This window comes from Stomoxys calcitrans, chromosome 1 (assembly GCF_963082655.1).
Source record: "Stomoxys calcitrans chromosome 1, idStoCalc2.1, whole genome shotgun sequence".
Classification (NCBI taxonomy): domain Eukaryota; kingdom Metazoa; phylum Arthropoda; class Insecta; order Diptera; family Muscidae; genus Stomoxys; species Stomoxys calcitrans.
The window spans coordinates 172745506-172757588 of record NC_081552.1 but is presented as its reverse complement, the minus strand read 5'-3'; the positions used below and the strand labels follow the sequence as shown (position 1 = coordinate 172757588).

Sequence of the window (12083 nt, the reverse complement as noted above, 5' to 3'; positions counted from 1 at the left end):
GTCCCGATGATATAACGGCGCAGTGGCATTCCACTGTCTACTCCATGGAAAATGCCGCGAAATACGTAATTGGGTACCGGAAGCCTCCTCCAAGAAATCCATGGTACGACCAAGTGTCGAGATGCTACTGAAGCCAACAATGCGGCATACAAAGCAATCCTGCAATCAGTAGCAAAGCGCAAGATGAAGGAGAGGTATCGGGAGAAAAGCAGAGGAGAGAAACGTCTATTCCTTAGAAAGAAGGAGGAAATGAAAAGATGTGAGTGTGCGCGAATTGAGATGTACAGGTGTCAGAATGAAGTCCGGAAATTCCACCAAAGAATCAAACATCAAACCGATATCTTTGGTACAGGTACATCCTCCTTAAGTGGCAAAGAAGGAAATCTGGTAACTGATGCAGGTAGGGTGCTAAGGATATGGAAATAACATTTTACCCAGCTGCTAGTGTCCGACGATGGCGTCGAAGAGGATACCGCAGAGACAAGACGGAATGTGCCAACTACAGAGAAATAAGTCTCCTCCACATCGCATACATGATACTCTCGAGCGAACCCCGTGAAAGATTAAAATTGTGTACACATGTTGGAACATTAAATAGAACGTATTGTGCAAAATTTTGTAAAGATCGGACCAAAATTATGGCCACTAGAACCTAAAAATATCATACCGGATGAAAGCTATATATGAGAGCTATATCTAAATCTGAACCAATTTTGATAAAATAATGCGCACATGTTGGAACATTAAATAAAACGTACTATGCAAAATTTTGTAATGATTGGACCAAAATTATGGCTACTACAGCTTAAAAGTTTCATATCGGATGAAAGATATATGTGGGAGCTATATCTATATCTGAACCGAATCAATAGCACTCGTCGTTGAACCGAAAGCGTGACTTGTGCAAAATTTTACGTTAATCGGACAACGAATGGGACCTGTACCTGGATTACAAAAATACCGAAAGAACAGGAAAACATTTTTGAAATCGAGAGGCGCGGATTAGAATTTGTTAGATACATGGTTTCTTCGTAGTAGCTTCTTAGAATTGTATGAAGTTTACGTTTTGGCTATACGATTTTTCATTTTCATACCCAGCACCGAAGGATGGGGGTATATACATTTTGTCATACCGTTTATAACACATCGAAATATCCATTTCCGCTCCTTTAAAGTTATTATATTCTTGATCAGCGTAAAAATCTAAGACGATCTAGACATGTCCGTCCGTCTGTCTGTTGAAATCTCGCTACAGTCTTTACAAATAGAGATATTGAGCTGAAACTTTTTTTGTCCACAAGCAGGTTAAGCTCGAAGATGGGCTATATCGGACTATATCTTGATATAGCCCCCATATACACCGATCGGCCGATTTAGGGTCTTAGGCCCATAAAAGGCGCATTTATTGTCCGATGTCGCCGAAATTTGGGACAGTGAGTTAAGTTAAACCCCTTGATATACTTCTGCAATAAGGCACAGATCGGTAAAAATTTGGATATAGCTGTCATATAGACCGATCTCTCGGTTTTAGGTTTTGGGGACATAAAAGGCGCATTTATTGTCCGATGTTGCTAAAATTTGAGACAGTGAGTTGTGATAGGCTTTTCGATGTCCTTCTTCAATTTGACCGAGATCGGTCCAAATTTGAATATAGCTGCCATATAGACCGATCTCTCTATTTTAAGGTTTTGGGCCCATAAAAGGCTCATTTATTGTCCGATTTCGCTCAAATTTGGGACAGTAAGTTGTGTTAGGCTCTTCGACATTTTTCTGAACTTGGCTCAAATCGGTCCAGATGTAGACCGATATCTCGATTTAAAGTCTTGGCCCCATAAAAGTCGCATTTATAATCCGACTAGCTGACCCGGGCCCGCTCCGCTGCGCCTTCTTTTACTTTATGTGGAACAAAAGTTTCCTTGGAATATTTATTTTCGACAATTAAAGATATTTTAGTGAAATACCATGCTAACTTGACTAACAGTGTAACATAATAAGTGCCTTTATCTGAATCCCATATGATCTTTATTGGTCTACGAATTTGAGTTTGGACGTAAGGTGTACTCCATTCTCAAAATACTTTATTTCTGCCCGATATTCTCATGTTTTCTCTGATTTAGGGGTGTTTTCGGGGGTGAGGTGGATCCCCAGACAATTGGGCCTGAAAAAATATCATCATCGTGCTCTTTTTCCAAATACCATTTATTTAAACCAAATATTGCCATTGGTTCAGGGGAGTTTACACGATGAGGCGTCCCCCATATGGCCCAAAATAGGTTATCAAATTAATCTCAAATATCTTTCATTTGGGCCACATATTGGCATGGTCGAAAAATTTTTAACCTTTGGTGGGTGTTTTGAGAAAGGGGTGATGCCCTAAATACATGGTCCTTAATTTGGATATCAAATTCGTATTCTACTCCCAAATACCTTTATTTGAGCCCCATATTGCGATGGTCACAAAAAAATTACTGGTTCATTTATTTGAACCCCATATTGCCATTGGCCTCAAAATTGGATATCAAATTCGTTTTTTAATCTCAGTTGAACTCCTAATTACAAAAGTCAGCAAATATGTCCGGTTTGGGATATTGGCCCTAAAAACTATAAATATTCAGTAAATAAGTCCTGTTTGGGGGGTGTTTTGGGAAAGGGTCCCCCAGAAACGTGGTCCCACATTTGGATATCAGATTCGTATTCTACTCGCAAATACCTTTCATTTGAGTCCCATATTGCTATGGTCGTAAATATGTCAGATTTAGGAGTGTTTTGGGGGTTGGGTGGTGTTGTGGGGGAGGAGTGGCCCCATAGACACTTTTCCCGAATATTGATATCAGATTCATCCTTTACTTCCAAAGACCTTTCATTGGAGCCCCATATGGCTATGGTCGTAAATTTGTCCCCTTTGGGGAATTTTTTTTTGGGGGCCCCCCAAATACTTGGTCCCATATTTGGATATCAGATTCTAATTCGACACTAAAATACCTTTCATTTAAGCCCCATATTCCCATGGTCAGTAAATAAGTCCTGGGGGGTGTTTTGGGAAAGGGTCCCCCAGAAACGTGGTCCCACATTTGGATATCAGATTCGTATTCTACTCGCAAATACCTTTCATTTGAGTTCCATATTGCCATGGTCGGTAAATATGTCCGATTTAGGGGCGTTTTGGGGGTTGGTGGTCCCCTAGCACTTGGTCCGACAATTGGATATCAGATACGTTTTCTTCTCGTAAATACCTTTTATTTGAGTCCCATATTGTCGTGATTGGTCTAAATATATGTTTGGTAGGTTTTAGGGTGGGGCGGCCCTTTTAGGTACCCCATCCGAATATACCATCCGGATACCAAATTTTTATTTTTAGGGTTTTAGGGTACACACAAAATTTCGCTTAAATCGCAGCACCCATCTCCGAGATCTGGCGTTTCTGAAAATTAGGGTAAGGGGGATGATCCGCCTCCTTCAGATATCAAAAAATTGAGTCCCCTTTTTTCACCACGGGATCATTATGCACCATCTGTGAAAATTTCAAGAAATTCGTTTCAGCCGTTTCTGGGTCTATAAGGAACACACAAACATACAAACAAACAAACACAAATTGATTTTTATATATAAGATTTCACTGAAATTTGACACAGTAACTTATGTCAGGCTTCTCGACATCCGTGGCGTATATGGTTCATATGGGTTTATTTTTAGATATAGCTACCAAAAAGGCCAATATTTTGTTATACACAAGTGAACAATGACTTGTCCTTAAAAGTATTTGGCCCAAATCGGAACATATTTCGATATAACTGCTAATGTCTCATAGCAGATATGCAATTTTCACCGGATTTTGATGAAAGGTGGTTTACATATATACCGCAGGTGGTGGGTATCCAAAGTTCGGCCCGGCCTTTTTACATGTTTATTTTCTTCCATACAAATCAACCCAGCCTAATGGACCTATGCCTCACCTATGCCAGTAATTGGCTTGTTGTGCGCTCTATGCTGTAAAATGTAACCTCATCTTCTCGCGATCCGATTCTCTCTATTGGATTTTCTCCCTATAGTTCTAACGATCGTTTCGATGTTCCATAGTGTTAAATACGCGTTCGTCGCCCTCGCCCTTAACTCGAACTCGGTCTCTCCCGAAAGGCTTTAGATTAACCAAGCTAATTGACGGCACACAATATATGGTCGGTATTTCTAAAACTGTGAGGCTATTTGGAAACCGATTGCAAAATTTTTTGACATCGACAGGCAACAAAATTCTACGAGTACTAAAAGTATTGTGCAATTGTCCCTTCTTACCAAAACTTATTAGCTTCAGAATCCAAAATTTCCGAAAAAAATCTAAATTTTGCATTTTTTTACAAGAAAAAGTAACATCAGTAACCTTTATAACTTTTTTTTCTTCTTCTATTAGGTGGTATTTTTTTGTATGTTTTAACGAGGACTAAATGTAGATGCAAATAATGCTGCGATTTGACCAACTAATATATATATTAACGCTGTCCCAAAATTGGAAATTTTTAGATAAAAATTTTTTTCCCCTCAAATTTCTCAAATAGCACATTCAGGAGCGTACCGAGAAGTCTCACAGCTGTTGAGCACTATGTAGACGGGCCGTAGGCTCGAAATGGGGCCTGAATCTGAGGATAGTCCACTGGCTCTACAGGAGCGTGATTAGACCAATACTTATTTACGCCTCAGTAGTTTGGTGGACTGCTATGGAGAAAAAGTGTAATGTTAGTACCATACAACAAGTTCAGAGAACATGTTGTCTTGGCAAAGGCGAAGCTATGAGGACCACGCCCACTAGGGCACTGGAGACTATTCTAGATATGGGACCCATTGACATACAGATTAAGTGTGAGGCAGCCACTGCGGCTATGAGACTTAAGCCGATGGGAAAATGGATTGAGGATGTGAGCAGCTCATACCATCGCGGTATAATCGAGGCGACGATAGGAAACCTGGAAGGAATAGAATAGGTTTCCCATCGGATACCTGAGACGACACTTGAGGTCAAGTGCGCGACCAGCGGCACAGTTTTGGATTGACGGAACCCTAGTATTGCCATCTGGAAGATCACGTTACATGGATAGATCAAAGCTAGAGGACAGAGTAGGCCAGAGGTCTACATTGAGAACCCAGGGACTGAAATCCGTTGTAGACTGTCTGACCATAATAGGGCCATGCAGGCGGAGATCCGGGCGATCACAGAATGAGTGAGGTGGCGTGGTGTTTACGCGAGTACCTCGAGTATGGACATCTTTACGGACAGTAAACAAGCCATAAGGGCAACAACAACCAGGACGGTAAAGTCACGAACGGTCTTGCAATGTAAGAAGGAGATTAACGCCTTCTCTGAGGATGGCACAATCTGCATCGTTTGGGTGCCGGGTCATAGCGGAGTAACTGGGAATGAGAAAGCAGACGAATTGGCAGGGAAGGCCAGAGAACTGCCGTCAACAAACTTAGTTAACCAGAAGCCCTTCGGGTCGACGCAGTCCAAGTTAAGGGCGTGGGCAACGAATGCGCATGCAACTCTGTGGAACAGCGAAACGGTCGTTAGGACGGCGAACATCCTATAGGGAGATCCGGATCGTGAGAAGACGAGGCTATCACTGAAAGGATGTAAGAAGGAAGTCAGTATAGCTTTTGGTATCATAACGGGACACATAGGACTACGAGCTCACTTATGGAAAATCTGTGCGGCAAGTGATAGCATGTGTAGAGCATGGGGGGAAGATGATGAGACGTTGGAGCATTTTCTATGTCATTCTTTCGGGGTTAACAGATACCGACGCTTAAGTGGGGACACAATACCAGACATGAACCAACTTAGGGGAGTGGTATTGAAAACAATTAAGGATTTTTTAAGAAGCACGGAATTCCTCACTTAGATTTTCTTTTTCGAGGTTACTTTTTTTGTATCTAGAGCGCACAACAAGCCGATTACTGGCTGAGGTGTATGTCCCTAGTGGCATGGGTCGGATTAATATCCGTCCCCTCTTTTCAACCTTTCCTAACCTAACCCGGCTGTTGATACCGATCATTAGTTTGGATTATTTTAGGATTTTTTTTTCTGGTTACGATCAGAATAAAATTCGAATCTTATATTTCATTTTATTATATTTTACTCCTCTTCCAATAGCTCCATCATAAATTAAGCGACCGTAATTTTCTGCAAACACCTGATTTTTCAGCAAGCATACCGCTGTTCTGAAATTGCAAACATTAAGCTTTAACAGCAGAACTACTGCTGTAATTAGCAATAAAATTAACTACTAGCACAGCCAGCAAACAGTGTTGGCTACAATCACCATGGGCCTGCAATCCCATGGCAGCTGGTTGTACGTATCGGATTGATCCCATGCAACCATTCAAGGACAAAGGCTGCCGCCTCAGTGTGCAACACATTGCTACAGCAACAACAACATCATCAGAGTCTTTTCTATGAGTGTATATAAAATTCAGGCCGGGCGAACTTAACGCTCTTTTACTTGTTAATCTCTTAACTTTATCACTATCATCTATCTCAAGGTATTTGAACTGATATCTTTGAAGGATTTCAATGTTTGAGTTACTAGCAGTTCCTCGTAGTTCTATTCCGTATGCTCAGACCGGCTTTAGAATCATTTTATCAACTGAAACTTTGCTTTTTAAGCTCAATTGAGACTGTGGTGCAATTGGCGAGTACATCTTCAGTTCTGCACACTTTTCTCAGATTTCACCAACCTCTGTTTTCTGTCCGTAAGAATATCATAAAAAATGGTCAACGGTTATAATCCCTAATGCTGGCTACATCTGTAAGTTATTCAGCTATGCTATACCTCCAGCCCTATAGCAAATTGCTGAAATTTTATTCTTCATCGTATTAGATCTACGTCCTAGTGCCAATACATATGTTGATCTTCTCCTAGATAATGTTTACATCCCATGACCCTTTATATTTCAAATAGTGATAATTGTATTCGTTAAATCAGATGCCCTCCTTTAACATATCAAACTTTCTACAATTAAAAATCACTGTATTTCATACAAATTTCGTTAATATTTTTTCAAATCAATTTCGGCTTTGTGCTCAAATATGCATTAGCAAAATTAATGATCATCCATTTACAAACATAGATGGCCGTTTACGAAACCTTCATAATAAGTGATAAACGCTTTTTTATTATTATAATCATAAATTAATTTTTGGTGGCCTGCTTTAGACTTACCTCAGAGATCGTCGCAAATAGGCGGCTGAAAGCTCCAAACATTTGCGCTGCCAACTTTGAAGATCGTTGATAACATTGACAATGAAAATAATTTTGCCATCACGATCACAGCTGCCCGGCAAATAGGCCGTACGGCTGTGTAAGGCATTCAAAACATCTTCCTCCATCGTTGCACGGACGACATTAACGTATCAAACGCACTCTTGGCCCCAATGCTACGATTATGGCAAACTGAGTGACGGGAGGGGGGTTGATGGTCTAGGCTAATGAAGAAGAGGTGTGCCTTTTAGGTATTTTAAAGCTTTGCCGGTGCCACTGGTTTCACCACATCTTATGCCAATCCAAGTGAGTAAAGAGGCCGTTTTATTTGTTGTGTATATCTTTTTAATATTTCACTCATCTACGACCATGACGATGAATGGTGTTTATCTGTGGTTAAAATGAAGAAAAAACATAAAACCAAACGTTAAGAATTTAATTGTAATAAATCAGGAAGTTTCCCGTTTCAAGGAAAGATTGGTTTACACTCAGACAAATGCTTAGCCTAAATAGAAGCTTCTTTTTTTTGTGGTAGAACTTAGCTCCGATTTTTCTACCCACGACAGAAGGTAACAACCATTTTCGACTCTATAAAGTATATACAGGGTAGCTGACATTAAGTGTTATCAAGTTTTATTGGTATATTGAAATGACAGCTGCATGATATTTGTTTTACTAACAGCTCAATTTACGAGATTGTCTACAAGCCAAAAGCATTTGCTTCTGAGTTTATTTAAAAAGAAAGATATTCGTGATGGAGTGGAAGCGTTGTGATTTGATTGCGTTACATTTTGCTGGACAACTACAACCGACTATTGTTGGCGAACTCAAATACCTTAAAGTGAACAAAATGTCTGTATATTTCACCATAAATCGTTATAATGATACTAGTAGCGTTGCCAAACGCAGTGGTGGTAATAAAAAAAAACTGCAATAGCACCTGAAACCCTCTCGTCGAACCGGAGAAAGCTCGAATTCAATGAAATTCACGACGTAGTGGCAATCAAATGGCTAAAGATATAAAACCATCCCGTGAAAAGATGCAACATATATTGAAAAATCTGCTCAAGTTGAAGCCTTACTAGTTCCAGAGGCACACGATCTTACTCCAAAACACAGCAACGTAAGACTCGAAAAATTAAAATCAAATTATTTTAATTTTACATTTTTCTTTGCAGTGTAGGGAAAACGGGTTTTGCCAATACTCCATATGAGGCAAAGACTTGAATTACTACCCATGTTTTTTTTTTTTTGTAATGGAAAATGTGCTTGTTTTCCCCAACAGTAGGCATTTCTTGGGTGTGATGCTGCATTTTGGAGTTGCATTTGCATGAACCACGTTTGCCTACCATGTCGCCAATATACGCACTTTTGGGCGACAGAAACAATTTCGTTTTATGGGTTTGTGTACAAGTCAGTCAATTTATTCCACAAACCATGTCAATGATTATAAATTTTTTTAATGTAAATTTTTGAGATTTTGTTAGCATATTTCATTTGTATGCCGTTACATTTGACACATATTCAAAAATTGTTGCAATATTTTTTTTTAACAAATGAAGCTTCAAACGTTGGAAAAGTATTGGAATATTATTTGAATTTATATAATAGCTAGTAACTGTATACTAAAACTGCCAATCCCATAGCAGTACGTACCGGATTGACCCGATGAAGTCGTTCATTGGCAAGGGCTGCCGCCTCAGTGTTGAATACACTGCTACAACAACAAAAACTGGCTATACGCAAAAACCCCTAATGAAATAACTCCCAACGAAATAACTTCCAATTTCGGCCGAGCCGAATCTTGGGAACCCACTCTGGGAGCTATATCTAGTTAAAGACCGGGTTGGACCGTACTTGGCGCAGTTGTTGAGAGTCATAACAGAACACTATATGCAAAATTTCAGCCAAATCGAATAAAAATCGCGGCTTGTAAGGGCTCAAGAAGTCAAATCGGGAGATCGGTTCATATGGAAGCTATATCATGTTCTTGACCTATTTGCAGCGTACTCGGAAGTTGTTGGGAGTCATAACAGAACACCATGTACTAAATTTCAGCCAAATCAGATAAAGATTGCGGCTTCCAGGGGCTCAAATCAGGAGATCGGTTTATGTGGGAGCTATATCAGGTTATAGACCGATTTAAACCGTACTTAACTCCGTTGTTGGGAGTCAAAACAAAATACTATGAGCAAAATTGCAGCAAAATCGGATGAAAATTGAGGGTTCCAGGGGCTAAAGAAGTAAAAATGGGTGATCGGTTTATATGGGAGTTACATCAGGTTCTTGACCGATTTCGACCGAACTTGACACAGTTGTTGGAAGAACAGAATACAGAATACTATGTGCAAAATTTCAGCTAAATCGGACAAAAATTGTGGCTTTCGTGGACTTCAGAAGTCAAATCGGGAGATCGGTTTATATGGGAGCTATATCAGGTTCTTGACCGATTTGGCATAGTTGTTATAAGTCATGTGCAAAATTTAAGCCAAATCGGACAAAAATTGTGGCTTCCATGGGCTCAAGAAGTCAAATCGGAAGATCGGTTTATATGGGAGCTATATCATGTTCTTGACCGATTTGAACCGTATTTCGGGAGTTGTTGGGAGTTTAAACAGAACACCATGTACAAAATTTCAGTCAAATCGGACAGGCTTTCAAGAGCTCAGGAAGTCAAATCAGGAGATCGGTTTATATGGGAGCTATATCAGGTTATAAACCGATTAAGACCGTACTTGGCTCCGTTGTTGGGAATCATAACAAAATACTATGTGCAAAATTTCAGCCAAATCGGATGAAAAGTGAGAGTTCCAGGGGCTTCAGAAGTCAAAACGGATGATCGGTTTATATGGGAGCTATATCAGGTTATAGACCGATATGGACCGTACTTGACATAGTTGTTGGAACTCATAAAAGAACACCACATTCAGCCAAATCAGACAACAATTGTGGCTTCCATGGGCTCAAGAAGTCAAATTGGGAGATCGGTTTATATAAGGGCTATATCCAAATCTGAACTAATATGGCCCATTTTCAATCCCCAATGACCCCCATCTATATAAAGTATTTGTGCAAAATTTCAAGCAGCTAGCTCTACGCGTTCGATCGGTATCGTGATTTCGACAGACGGACGGACGGACGGACATGGCTAGTTCGAATCAGAATTTCGAGACGATCAAGAATATATATACTTATGGGGTTCAGGATCAATATTTCGAGGTGTTACAAACGGAATGACTAGATTAGTATGCCCCCATCCTATGGTGGGGGGTATAAAAAGGAGGGTATCTTATAGATCCACCATGGATCGCCTTTGTCAAGTTCTTTACCCGGTATCTCATTTTAGGCAAATAAAGGATAATGGATAAAAATTGTTATGCTAATGGAGCTATATCATATCGATTCGGACCATAATTGAATTGAATTTTGGAGACCATAGTAGAAGTCCTTGTGTACATTTTAAGCCAATTCTAATGAGAATTGCGCTCTTTAGGGGCTCGGAAAATAAAATCGGGAGCTCGGTTTATATGTGAGGAAGCCGTTGTACAAAATGTCAGCCAAATCGTATAATAATTGTGCCCTCAAGATGCTCAAGACGTTAAGATCCCAGATGGATTCATATGACAGCTATATCACGTTATGGGTTTGCGATTTGAAACATATTTAGCACAGTTGTTGGAAGCCATAACTAAACACCTCATGCAAAATTTCTGCCAAATCGGATACGAATTGCGCCCTCTAGTGGCTCAAGAAATCAAAATCATATATCAGTTTATATGGCAGCTATATCAAAACATAGGCCGGTACGGCCCATTTACAATCCCAACCGATCTACACTTATAAGAAGTATTTGTGCAAATTTTCAGTTGCCTTCGAAAGTTGGCGTGCTTTCGACAGACAGACGGACGGGTGGACATGGATGTATAAAGTGTTTTATTATGACTTCTAACAACTTTGCCAAGTACGGTCAAGATCGGTCTAAAACCTGATATAGCTCCAATATAAACCGATTTCCCGATTTGACTTCTTGAACCCTTACAAGACACAATTTTTGTCTTATTTTTTCTATAATTTTGCGTATACACTATACGTGGTTAATACTTGCAATAAATTTGCCAGGTACGGTCCAAATCGGTCTATAACCTGGTATATCTCCCATAGTCCCCGATCTCCCGATTTTACTTTTTTAGCCCTTACAAGCCGCAATTTTTGTCCGATTTGGCTGAAAGTTGGCATACGGTGTCCAATTATGACTTCCAACAACTGTGCCAAATACGGTCCAAATCAGTCTATAACCTGATATAGTTCTCATGTAAACGGGTCTCTCGATCATCCTTGTCCGGTTCCTAGAAGCTTTAATTTTTTAATCTTCGCTGCCACGATTAAAACAATATTCTGTATGATTGTTACGTAATTGCTCTTCCGTATGAATCTCGTTCTGGGTTAAATTGTGCAATCCATTTGCGTGTGCTGAAGTTTTAGAAACTCTTCGCGACGATTTTCTTACAACTCAGTGCGTTTTAATCGTCCGTCTTGGTCACGAAGCACCCTTCTAGGATATCATTGGGCAATTCGTTATGTGTGCAGAAGTTATAATCGTCTGTATGAGTCGTGAAAGACTCTTCTAGTATATCACTGGACAATTCATCAAGTGTGCGGAAATTTTAGCGATTCTTCGTGACGATTGTTACACAACTCATTGCGTTATAATCGTCCAGAAGATTTGTTTATAAATCACCTGAGTGAACTTTTCGCGAATGCTTTTATTTGATGCTTAGTGCGTTTAGGAATAGTATTAGCTTGTGACTCTGTAATTGCATTCTTTCTTCTGTCAGT

General features: G+C 39.9%; 1 protein-coding gene across 5 annotated transcripts in view; it reads right to left on the bottom strand.

Moving 5' to 3' along the window:
* The window catches only part of LOC106081529 (uncharacterized), a 500989-nt gene that overhangs the window by 452111 nt on the left and 36795 nt on the right, over positions 1-12083 (bottom strand). For 4 of the 5 annotated variants that reach the window (XM_059370920.1, XM_059370925.1, XM_059370921.1 and 1 more), the window contains exon 1: positions 7209-7390. In XM_059370920.1, coding sequence (XP_059226903.1) covers positions 7209-7375 — 167 coding nt within the window. In that variant the 5' untranslated portion in view covers positions 7376-7390. Of the gene's footprint in view, positions 1-7208; positions 7638-12083 lie in introns of those variants that run through there. The other variant, XM_059370922.1, reaches the window with a different exon arrangement.